Raw genomic sequence first — 13,644 nt, forward strand, 5'->3', positions numbered from 1 at the left:
TGTGAAATTAAGCGAAACTTAAAATATGAACTTTCTTATTTTACATCAGATTTTGACAAAATTTTCAGTGTTATGTTTGTTGGATTTTTCTCTTTTTATTCAAATAAACTTTGTGTTGGGATGGACTTGTCCTGTACATGGTCTATGGGAAAGTTGTCCTTGCCCCTTGTCATAATTTACTTACCCAGTTGCCAATTTGAAATCTACATAGTCCCAGGGATCTCAATTTTAAAGCAGCCATAACTTTCCAATTGCTTGTCCGATATCTGTCAAACTTTCACCATTCTGTTTTTTTCATATTTCTCCTTTCCAACAGAACATTACACTCTAAATTCCAAGGATTTAAAATAAATCCAGATCTTAAGTATTAACTTTTAAATCTCAAATGATTTAAATTCAAATCTTTTAGCATTATGTTTAAATCTTAATCTAATATTCAGCTGGTCACTATTCACAGCCGATCTGGATTTATTTTAAATCCTTGGAATTCAGAGTGTATGACCAAGGCTGGATCCCCCCCCCCCCCCCCCGCTCTTAAAGAGAGCACTGTGTGCATATTATTCATTCTTTTTCATGGGAATCTTCTGAAGTCTGTTTATGAATCCATCTCATAACTTTTCACATCCAATTTCTTCAAGATGAATCTCTTTTCCTGTCCATCTCATGGTAGTCATTATCTTCAACCAAATAGTTTTCTTGAGTGGCTAATAAAACAGTCATAACATTGGTAAAGTTATGCATCGTTGAGAGGGACAAAATATGGTTGTGTTCACACCAGAAATGCAGTTTTCAAAGTCATAGGTCACAATAGGACTATAAACATAGTTTCATTATACTTTTTATCTATCATTGCAATAAAATCTTAAAAATACAAACAAGAATCACTGATAAATTATATGTTTTTAGAGGAATGATATTTCATTCAGACTATTTTTTCACTCTAGAATCAGGGCTTTCAAAATCACGGCTTTCAAAATCACTTCAATTGTTTATTCATGGTTGTGTTCCATTTCATTTCATTTTGTTTATTTCCATTTGCCATTTGTTTTGTACATTTTGATATACGAATATAAGCAAGAAAACATTATATAAATGTACAAAAATTGTAATCAAGATTTTCATTTTTCATTGGTCATGGCTATAAGTGTCTTTCAAGACACAAACATGAATGCCGAAGAAGATGCATTGTGGAAATTTCTGCAGAATGACATTGGCTGAAACCTGCTTGAGCGTATTTAACCATGATTCTATGATGTAGTTTTAGTGACTGTGTTTCTGGTATTAGCTTAAATTGCAAGCACTCTTAAGTTAACCCGTCGTCCTACTTTCTGTACCTAACTTAAAGTAAATTATAAGTTGAGCATTTTGAGAATCAGTATTAATAATATATTGCTTGAATGCTTTCTCGCAGTGACCATGATTTATGTTGTGTTTTGATTTGTGATTCACGTTTTTAATTCCAGCTTGGATAAATTTGCGTGAACGCACCTTTCAGCCATTAGATCTTTGAGTCAGCTGGTGGGGTGACAATCTCTAATTGACACCATGCAAAACATGACAAGCAATATCTCTGTACAACAATATAGTCTGATAATACAACAGATTTAAACCATTCATTAATAATTTCCTGTGTCTCATTGAGCAATTATTCAAATTTTTGTGAACTCATGAAAGGAAATAAGTAAATAGGCCAGAAATTGTCTCGGAACAATTGATCAGGAAGTGGAAGAGTTATTTTGTTACGATTTTACAATGCAATGTGGGTCAGGGAATTATTGGATTTTTGTCACTCCCTGGAAAATGTGTGTGATTCTGCCCCTTCCCTGTGACGGTCTGAGTGCATGTCATCATTAGCCCAGGTGCGACGGAGCTGAAGGAAGTGGGCTAATAAAATTGGGGTTTTTCTCACGATCATTTGTTTTATTAGCGGACTTTTATAAGCTCATATCATGTATAGTTGTATTAGACCAAGTAGGCATTGTGCAAAATGGACCTTAGATGAATTGGTAAAAACAATTACACCGAACTAGATTATAGTTTAAATTATTAAAGTGTACATGGGCATAATGATCAGGGATGAGATAAACTGGTTCCATGGAGATAGCTGGGCTCATGTTGATTTAAACTGAAACAGGCGTTAGAAAAAAGAGATGAGACCAAGAAGCTATTGCTCTTCATGACATGGTTCCAAGACATTTTCTCCGGTGACAATTTCTCAGGCGACAATTACTTCGTTGTAAATTCCACACATTAATGGAATGACTAAATTCAACCCTGGATTTAACACTATACCCTACCCCAAACCTAATATAAAACCCTATTGCAACCCTAACCTTAAATCTTAGACGAAATAGAGCCCGGAGCAATTGCCACAGGAGCAAATGTCGTGTCACCCTTGACACCCTCCATGTGAAAGGGTCCTTCTAAACCATAAACAGGAGATGACAGGTCCCGATCTTCAAAACAACAGGGGTGCAAGCCAACTTTCTGGAAGAGATTTATCAGCAGACGTCATTAATAACCTCCTCTGAACTTACTAGAGCTTCGCAACATGTGTGATCCACTAATGGATACAATGGATGATCTTATACCCCTTTCATAAACCCAATTATGCGGCTAATAGCAGCATAATTTGGCCTAAAAACGGAGGAGGACCAGAGTTATCCGCATTATTTTGATGCTGCAATTATCCGCATAATAGCAGCATCGGGACAAGATTTTGAGTTTATGAACGTATTTCCAAATAATGCGGATAATTGCCATGGTGCGGTCACAAGGTCACCCTTTTCCAACACAACCGCATCGGAGGGGGCGTGTCCAGTTGTCATGACGATTATCCACCTTTTTCAGGACGGGCGCTCGTAAAAATAATGCAGATAATTTTCGGAGTTTGTGAATGCAATTTTTATTGAATTATCCGCATTACTATTAGGCGTTTAATTGGAGGATAGGTTTATGAAAGGGGTATTAATGGAACAGTAGGGGTGCATGCTTGTAAAAGAAATATACAGGGTCAAGTGTGATTCACCCCCAAAATATATTATAAAATAGTCCTTGTAAATCGTTGACAAATTCAACAAACTAAAGGACAGCTGTAAATTGGTACTTTGCTCAATATAAATCTTTTGAAATGAACAGAAGTAAGAAAATTAGTCCTCATTCAGAAGATATTAATCCCCCTTGTTACAAGCTAAGGGAAATACATTAAGGTCACACTATTTTTTTAATAGGCCAAATCATTTGTTTATTTTAGTTTCTGAAAGGCCAATCCAATCCCAACAAGTATACTTGAATGAAACAATAGAAAATAAAGAGTGTGACATTACTTTTATAAAAATTTGATATGTGGAAATATGTTAAGGTCACACTATTTTTTTAATAGGCCAAATCATTTGTTTATTTTAGTTTCTTAAAGGCCAATCCAATCCCAACAAGTATACTTGAATAAAATAATAGAAAATAAAGTGTGTGACATTACTTTTTAAAAATTGGATTTGAAGCATGAAAGTTGTGATATTTTATAGTATTGCTTAATCTCCCTTAACGCAACACTATGCATTATGCAAATAAGGGTATCATTGATGTCATATACTTGACTCTATTGTATTTGATTAGATTGATATAGAAAGAAATATTTTCATTTTATATCCTTCAATATACAACAAGGTTGGTCTCCTCCTTGAACATTTTGAATCACAGTTATTGTGATTCATGATTCATTTCTCTTTTCATTATCAAACCTACACAAGTTTATTCTTAGGTTAGCTGCACCCTCCAAATATTTGCTCTCCGAATACCCTACCACTACCCCTGCCTTTGCTAATAATTTTTGGTAATCAACCGAGTGTAGAGTGTGAAATACATGGAATTACTTGTCAGTTGCATAAGGGGAGAGACATTTTTTGAGGGAGGGGCAAGGTCAAGTCAGAATACTACCACATTCGTAGGATAGACTAACAACTTGCCCTCAATTTTTGTGACAAAGAAGTTGAAGAACAGCCTTGTTTGTCCTTTTCTTTGTATTATATGATAAGAATGTACTTTGTGAGAAGGTATGTCGTGACAAAAAATATTTGATATTTCCTCTTGTTGGTCAGTTTCAGACATGTGTTTATTGTTTGGCATGAGGTCCAGTAGAACCTCCCATGACACATGATGGGTTTGATCTTTTCTTCAAGGATACATACAACACACTTGTTTTATTGTTCAATTTTTACAGCTGTGCATTTGGAGAGGGGGCAAAGGGAGGATGGGAGCCCCCTTTTATCTGGGGGCCTTGTGATTTTTTTTGAGGGGGGGGGCTTGTCAAAAATTTGTTAATGACAAAAAAACTGCCTGAGTGTGTTGATTATATGTTGCTAATCTTTTTTGTCATGTGCCCCTGCAACCCCCCCCCCCCCACAAACGAGGGATGACATTCCTTCTCATTATCACGGTAATTAAAGTAAGGACCATTCAAATCACACTAGATGTTGGCATATATGCAAGGTCATGCTAGCAAGTCCAGTGAAGAAAAAACGCAAACTATATCAATCCTTTTGTATTTCTTTGTTTTGTGTCCTTTCATCTCTCTTCTATCAACTTTCATGTATTTCCATATTTTTATCCTTCTTTTATTTTCTCTTGTATCAATTCTTTTGTATATTTCTTTATTTCAATTTCTTCTTCCAGCTTTCTATCAATTCTTATGTATTTCCCTGTTTTAATAATTGCTTATATCTTTTATAGCTTACTTTTTCTTTTTTGTTTGTTTATTTTTTTTCCATAGCAACTTCATGGTCTTCACGACCACTATCAACAAATGAAGCAAAACATGGGTTTTCAGGATAACCTCTCAATGAAGCTGGTCAGAGAGTCAATGGCTGATTACATAATACAGAGGTAAGAATCTATATCCTTGGCATTGTCATTATCATGATCACTATCATCATTATCACAAATATCTTGTTCATCATCATCACAAATATCTTGTTCATCATCATCACCATCATTATCACAAATATCTTGATCATTATCATCATTATTATGATGATAATGATGATGATGATCTCCATCATCATCATCCATCATGATCATCATCACCATTATCACCATCATCACCATTATCATCATCAGCATCATCATCATCATTATCACCATCATCATCACCATTATCATCATCATCACCATCATCATCACCATTATCATCATCATCACCATTATCATCATCATCATCATCCATCATGATCATCATCACCATTATCATCATCATCACCATTATCATCATCATCACCATTATCATCATCATCACCATTATTATCATCATCATCATCCATCATGATCATCATCACCATTATCATCATCATCACCATCATCATCATCAGCATCATCATCACCATTATCACCATCATCATCACCATTATCATCATCATCATCATCATCACCATTATCATCATCATCACCATTATCATCATCATCATCATTATCATCACCATCATCGCCATTATCATCATCATCACCATCATCATTATCATCATCATCATCACCATTATCACCATCATCATCATCATCATTATCATCATCATCATCGCCATTATAATCATCATCACCATCATCATTATCATCATCATCACCATTATCATCAGCATCATCATCACCATTATCATCATCATCATCATTATCACCATCATCATCACCATCATCATCATTATCATCATCATTATCATCATCACCATTATCATCATCACCATTATCACCATTATCATCACCATCATCATCATCACCATCATCACCATCATCATCACCATTATCATCACCATCATCATTACCATTATCACCATTATCATCATTATCAAAAATATCTTGTTCATCATCATTATTATGATAATGATGACGATGATGATCTCCATTATCATCATCATCATCATCACAAATATCTTGTTCATTTTATTTTAGGCCATTTAACTTTTGTTTCAGCTGGACGAGTACCAGATTAACGTATCTGGTTTTACTGTACTATTCATTGTGATAAATGTCAGTGAATTAAAGGGACATCTATCTAGGGATTGATTTTGGGGGCTTACCTTTCAATGTCATGAATCAATTACAGATGTGATATACGTGTGTGATGCTTCGTTCTAAAACTCCAGTTAGTATGGCGCTAGGTAGGTTTTTCTCGTAATAGATTATGGCATTGGATTCTTAAGTTACTCCATTTTTTGATGAGTTATGATTTAAAACGTGAGTGAATGGGAGTCTGCATTACTCACGAGTGCCTTACTAGACATGGTAGCTATCTCAGTTCATTGTATTTAATTTTATTAACTTTTTTCTGCATTTAACAATATGATATAGTAACACAAATATGACAAAGAAGTTTTGACAATAGATCAGATATATACATCGTTGAACATAAAATCACTTGCAGAAGACATATTGTCATTGTGAGCAAAATGCTTGAGAATATGACAAACCAAAAACATGTATTAAATAAATAATCATATTGAATTAGCAAAAATGGATGACAGAATAATTGAAATACTAACTTGAAAAACAGAAGAAAATAGAAAAAAAAACAGTTACATTGCAGGCATTGTTGAAAATATAACCAAATGCATTTTTCGCCTATCAGGTGACAGGATCATTGAATTATCTTGAAGAGAGGTTTATAATTTTTACATATTTCCTATTTTCTTGTTTGTCTTCAGGGTCCATGGCTACCAGGCTTCCGATGATGACGAGGACGATAGCGAACAAGAACGGGAAGCGAATCCAGCGCAGGAGAGGGCAGCCAGGATTGCTATGATAAAAAACAAATCATTCACCACCAAAGGACAGGTAGGAACATTTGAAGGAAATCTTAGAGATGAATTCCCATTTGGTCTACAGCCACTTCGTCTACATTCCGTTCTGTCTCATCCCACTTAGTCCATCTTTTTGATCATGTGAGGATAGTTTTTAAGTGAACTTTCAGCAGGCAAAAAAAAGAATTTTTACTTTTCGTGGGCTACTTTTCATAACTTCCTTCCTAAATCAGCGACATTGGATAATCTTTAACATTGTGACGGATAGGGATTTCCAGTGCTCCTTTTTTAGTTTCCAGGGCTCATCTGATCATTTCAGGGGATAAATTGCCCCCAGCCCCCTTGTAATTTTTTCCCTGACTTTCAGGGCATGATTTAAAATGGTTATGAAGGATGCTCATATTTTACAAGATTTCTGAATCTGAACTTTTGACAAATCTTTCATCAAGAATTGTAGTTTATGTCATACAATAGAGTATTTGCGACTTGCCAGTTACACCACGGTCCTCCTAACTGTTCTAATTTTCTCTAATTACCATGACAACACAGGGTACCAGCTCCCAACGTCACCTCCAAGAGGCCGCCACCTCCACCTCGGAGATGGACGAGAAGCCCTCGCTGTCTCCCGACAAACCTGGAAGGCGGGGCAGAAAGAGGATGAAGAAGACACGAGGGAGAAAGAGGATGGAGAGGGATCGACCAGCCACCGAGATAGAGAAGAAGAAGGCGTGGTCTATTCTACCGATGAGGAGGTTGATTGATGTGGACGAGGAGAAGGAGGAAGATCGTGATGAAGGTGAAGAGATCCTCTCAACCATTATTAGTTTGGAGGGAAGAGAATTGTTGTTTAACCACTCTGAGCTCCAGTTTCTATGTGACTTTCTTTGATAACTTTACTGGAAAATACTACTTTCTTTGCCATTTTTAGGCCCAAAAAAAGTAGGTCTCAACCACAGACAGTGTTTTATAAAGTTTTATAGTTGACGGGACTCTCACATCGGGAGCCTGTTCCAACTATTCTAACTTTGCCTTTTAATATTGTAACTACCATTAAAGATATAACAAGGGGAAGATCGGACACTTTGGCGATTATTTGTTTCACTCATGGGGAAGGGCGCCCAACAGCGTTTAGTAAGTAAACCTTTGAACATCGGCTGTGTATAAAACATATGGGGAAAATGAGAGAGGGGATTTTGGAGAGGGCACAAGGGCAACACGTGTGGATAATTCTTCCTTTTTCTTCCCTAGAAACCTCTAAAATATATTCATCTCTAATTATAGAAAAAAATTTAAAGAAAAAAAAATCTTACAATGTAAAAATCGTCTATTCCTCCACCTCTCCATCATTTCCCTCATATGTTTTGTACACGACCAATAATGGCGATACACGAAGGTTTACTTACTCAACGCTGTGGGGCGCTCTTCCCGACCGTTTCATTGTGCGCTCTATGTACTGTCCGGTCTTCTCCTTGTAGTGTCTTTGACTCTTTGCTACCATGGAAACTTTGATTGTGATTTGCTGCTTAGCCACATTACCATGGTTTGTTGCCATAATAGCAAAATTACAATTGTTGTAATTCTATGAAACAGGTCTCTGGAAGCTCTAGTCAATGTATGTCGATGTATGTTTCAAAAGCAGTTTCACCATGAATTCTATTTCTTGCCATGCGTGGATGTCTGTTGGTATATGCTATCAAAAACAGCTAGGAGTGAGGTGCAGTATGTAGTTGTTCCTGTCTGACGTTATCTATAGAATAGAGGAAGGCAGCATGTTGCTTCTTTGTGTTGGACACAATAACATTTTCCATTGTATCTTATGTTATTCAGTCTCGGGGGGGGGGGGGGGGCACTACCATTGATGAGTGGATACCAGGCGTGACAAAAGAAATGCGTAAAAACAATCTCTTTTTCAAGATTGGTCACATTCCGTATGTAACGTAATGAGGGTGCAAAAAACACTGAAATAGTGAAAAAAGGGTATATATTTCGCTTGGAAAGCTACATGTTTATGGTCAAGTTTGTGAGGGTATTAAAGAGACAATAATACTTTATAAAGGATGTACTTTTTGCCCCAACACTACGTGTTTACAGTCCGATTTGAGTGAGGTGTGGCGGTACTAAACCTAATGTAAGTAAAGGTAAAGCCGACATCTGTGACATACTAAATATCGCTGTACTTGTTTAGGGGGTCAATTCAGGGAATACTTGTCAAGGGTATCGTTTTGTTTCCAATACTTGCTAAGGGTAGGGTTTGTTTGTTAAGGGTTGCATTTTAAGAATATGGAAAATACTTGTTTAGGGTTCTTTTCGAAACCACATGGTCGTGCCTGGTATCGACTCATCAATGGAAGTGCCCCCCCCCCCCTCCGAGTATTCAGTGTTGGGCAAGTTTCAAATCTTGGGGTGTTCATTAGGTATGAAGTATGACTCAAAGTCATGCTTGAACCAACATGCATATCTAATTCACATTCTTATTGATAGATGTGTGGTAGTGCACACTCACTGACCATTAATCGACCAGTGCAGTGGTGTGAATTTTTACTGGTCATTCTGAACATGAATTGGAATTCAATTATATTTTAGTCTCACTTGAGCTTTTGTGAAACACCCCCCCCCCCCAGTTTTTCCTATATTGATAATGCTGAATGCAGTTGCATGCAATATGTGCTTATATTCCGTCATGTTCATTTCAATATTTTTTTTTGTGCAGATTCTGATTCTGAGCAAGACAGAAAGAAGAGAAAATCGCCACAAAAATCAGCTACAAAGAAAGGTGTAAAAGGTGAGGGCAGAAGAGCTCTTTGAGTTGGCTGTCTCACTTAGATGTTTTAGCCACCGTACGCTGATGTACTGTACGTGTGGCCAACCATTTTCTCCTTTAATCCCATTTCTTCAGATCTATTAATATTGCGTTTTGTAATCACCACAAAATATCAAGATTTCAAATTCTGTATAAAATTATGTGACCAACCACCTGAAAACCAACAATAACCCGCCCAAAATAAATTGTGAGATTTTCATTGAGCTTGGAAAAGTACATTTTAAGCTTTGAAATGATATATAACCTGTCAATATTGTTCAACAATGACCCTCACAAGTCTTGATTTGAATGCAGAAGAAATTTAGTGAGAGCTTCAAAAAATAAGGAGAAAACAAGGTTTGAATTTTGGGATTCACTCAAGCATGACATGTGCACACTGTGCAATCTCGGTGAAACTTCCAAAGCAGTACGCAGAAAACTTGTGTCAATGAAAATCTTGAATCTTGACTTTTTTCAACTTTACAACTTCAAATTCTGACATCATGATGGGGAAGAATTGCTCTTCCCGTTAAAGTAATTTTCATATTTTTGAAGACCAAATTACTATTTTGGCTATTTACAGATAATCTTCCCTGGCAATTTATTGTTGGTGTTGGGGTTGCTGGTAACATATGAAGAATAATTTGTTTTCTTAACAAAAGGTAATTATTGATATCAATATGGGAATAAAAAAGGGCATATCATGGATAAACTTATGGTTGGCTTGTGGTGACCAAAACTCTCAGGTGTGACAGCTCCTTATGTTGATTTTAAGCGCTAAGCATTTGTGAGTACCTTTCCTGAAAATATTTGTCTGCTTCCTAGTTTGAAAATGTTAATTTAATATCAGAATAAAGAAATTGTATCAAAATATAATTTTACCTCCATCGATAATTAGTTTATTTTTCTCTCATTTCAAACAGGAAAAAAGAGATCACAGAAGAAAGAAGACAAGGGGAAGGAAAAAAAGATGAAGAAAAAGAAGAAAATGAAGAAGAAGAAGTGTCGGAAATCTGAGACGGATGGGTCAACAGGAGAAACCTCTTGGGATGATAAAAGCGAGGTCACCGGAAGCGCAACATCCGGTACGGAGACCGAGTCATCGCCACGGAAACGGCGAGGTCGGAAGAGGAAGCGAGGGTCGTCTCCAAGCGGGGCTGAGAGTAGTGATGGGAGGAAGAAGGGGAGTGTTTCAGACTCTGATGGGCTGAAAGATGGGTGGTTTGAGAGTGATAGGGATGAGCTGGGGACTTCCCCTATAAAGGGGAAATCCCCCATAGGACAGACTTCACAGATTTCCTTCTACGACTCCGACGATGCTGTCACAGGTGCGAGGAGTGAGGATGAGGAGTTTACCTCTCTGAAGCGGAAGAGACGGGGGCGACCAAAGAAGTCGGTCATGCCAGAAGAAGACATATGGAGTAAACTTGGAAATATGAACCGTCATCAGGATGGTTGGGTCAGTGATGGCGGACCCAGCTCCGGTGTCCGTGTTGACTTTAGTAGAGACGGATCGGAAGCTGTGAAGAGAACGCCACCTAAGAAAATATTACTCGGTGTGAAAAAGACACCACGGAAGGACTCACCTGTGCAGGAATCTGGGAAGGGAGTGACTGTTCAAGATGGGAATGGGGTGGAGAAACCACAGGAGGAGAAGAGGAAACGGGGAAGGAAGCCGAAGGGTGCAGTAGAGAGATCCCCAAGGAAATCATCAAGACCAAGAAAGGTGGTCAAGTATGAGACTTGATCACTTTACTTGTAAAGGATGAACTTGTATTGAAGAAGCTGTTTTAATGGAGTAAAATATATCAATCTGTCATTGCCATTTCAGTCATCAACCATACAAATGCCATCATCAGCTGTCATTTATTAAGCTTATAATAATAAAAATATAGGTATAATTACCCAAGGGTAGCCACTTCAGTTTCGAAAACTGTTCTACCAGCGGGCCCTGCTGTTACCCCGGCTTTAGCTGAGCTGCTAGGCGCTCAAGCATTCAAAGAATTTCTCACCTCACCTTGGTTGAGTACAGCACAATGTGGATGAGTTTCTTGCGCCATGGCTGGGATTCGAACCCATGACCCTCTGTTTCAAAGTCAGAAGACTAATCCACTAGGCCTCAACGCTCCACATTGGTTCTCATTCTGTACTTTCACTTCAGTCTTATTTGAGTTGCAGTGCTAATTGATGCAAGAATCCTTGTAGCAAAATAGTCAAATAATTGCCTTGGGTTGGAGCAGTATTTCAGACTATCATGTGAAATACAAGTAACTCTAGCTGCCTATTTCAAATCTTGTGGGTCCACAGAAATCTGTTCGACCCGGGCGAAGTTCGAAAAGAATGTGTTAATAGGACATCTTTTGCATAATCTGGGGGGTGTTTCTCAAAGATTTAAGTATGACTTAGAGTCGCACTTAAATGCCGACGGGTACATGATGATGATATGAAACGCGCAATCTTATTGATCAATACGCAGTAGCATGCGTCCTCTTGCCATGATCTGACAATGCGGTAATGCCTTTTATAACGCACACAACTAGACATTTAAGTTCGACTGTAAGTCATACTTAAATCTTTGTGAAACACCTCCCTGGTCTGAAATAATGCTTCGAGACAAATATTTATGGAAGGTCAACCTATGAAGAGTCATTGCATCTTGCAGTTCAAATTTTGCCAAAGACAAACAGATTTCTGCGGTCCCCAAGACATTCATTTTGGACAGATTCACTTGAACGTGTTTATGCAGCATTGATGTGCACATGGTATAATGTTGATTCCTTTGTCTACTTATATTGTTCTGCACATGTTATATGAAATGGTGTGTAGAAAACCTTTTAGAAAAAATAGATATTCCATGATGTGCCCGCCACTTTAAAGAGAACCTGTAACCTTTTTCTTGGCATCTAAACAGTTTTTATCTTGAATGCCTCCCAATGAAAATGTGCTGGTAACAGTTTTCAAATGAATTTTTCATACTTTCCAGTGTTAACTCCTTATTACCACCTTCCGCCTGAATGACAAAATGTAAGCAAAATATATTTCACCATGTCATAGCATATGCACAATAAGTACAATTCATTTCAGCAGTGTTTTTTTTTTTCATTTTATTTGCTTCATTTGATCATGTACATAAAATTTGTAAATATGTATATTCCAGCTTGTTTTTTAAGAAGACAATTAAAAGATTAATAATCTTTGATACCAATTTGTCTTTGAGATATGTTCTTGAGTGAAAATTTGTGTGATGTTGGGATAGTGCTTTTGAGTGATAAAAAGTTGTTTGTTCTATGAAAATTCTACAATTTCTGTTCATGACCATTGGAAGGGGGTATGAGACAAGCTAATGAATTTGTTGGTTATTTCTGAGCAATCAGAGTGGTCAAGCAAGAGAAAAATTTCACTCCTTTTATAGGCATTTTTCTTTTGCATCTTCAAAATTTAATAAAAGTGTATTTAAGCAAACCCATCTGAGGAGTGTTTCATCAACATTTTTGTCTGACATGTTGGACCTGATATCTTTCCTTGATTCTGATTGTCTCTGTAGCACTGTTACTAGGGTAAATATAAGATAAAACGAGGCTTGTCGGATAAAACATCCAAGTCCTTTCATGAAACCCTCCCTCGTTTCTTTGTGCGCACCAGGTTTTAAGACTGACTTTAAGCTGGGGGGGGGGGCAGTCAAATGTATTGCTGTACACATGCGTGACCAAATTATTCCAAACACCCCGAAACATGTTTTGTGTGCAAAATAACCCCATAAACAAGTTTTTTGTGGGCTTTATTTACACATTTTGGCCCCTAAACAAGTTGTCGCCAGAATATGACCCTGGGGAAAAACATACCCTAAACACGTTTGACCCTGCGATTGACCATTGACCAGTCTTCCAAAACCACCTTTTTAATTGAAAATCAGTGTTTTTGATACCCTTAACGAGTGCTTGAGTTGCCCGCATCCAAAACTGAAAAAACAACCCTTTAAACACGTTTTTTGGGTCACGCATGTGTACAGCAATATATTTGACTGCCCCCCCCCCCCCCCCGGTCCAATAATTTGAGCAGCTA

The 13,644-nt window shown here is 37.3% G+C and overlaps 1 protein-coding gene across 1 annotated transcript; it reads left to right on the forward strand.

Moving 5' to 3' along the window:
* Positions 1-4,749: 4,749 nt before the first annotated feature.
* On the forward strand, positions 4,750-12,781 carry LOC129274334 (uncharacterized). The gene is made up of 5 exons (XM_054911168.2): positions 4,750-4,881; positions 6,687-6,816; positions 7,332-7,578; positions 9,493-9,564; positions 10,506-12,781. The coding sequence occupies exons 1-5, from the start codon at positions 4,802-4,804 to the stop codon at positions 11,327-11,329; spliced, it is 1,353 nt and encodes a 450-aa protein (XP_054767143.2). The 5' UTR covers positions 4,750-4,801; the 3' UTR covers positions 11,330-12,781.
* The last annotated feature ends 863 nt before the right edge of the window (positions 12,782-13,644 follow it).

Source organism: Lytechinus pictus, chromosome 13, assembly GCF_037042905.1.
Source record: "Lytechinus pictus isolate F3 Inbred chromosome 13, Lp3.0, whole genome shotgun sequence".
Lineage (NCBI taxonomy): Eukaryota > Metazoa > Echinodermata > Echinoidea > Temnopleuroida > Toxopneustidae > Lytechinus > Lytechinus pictus.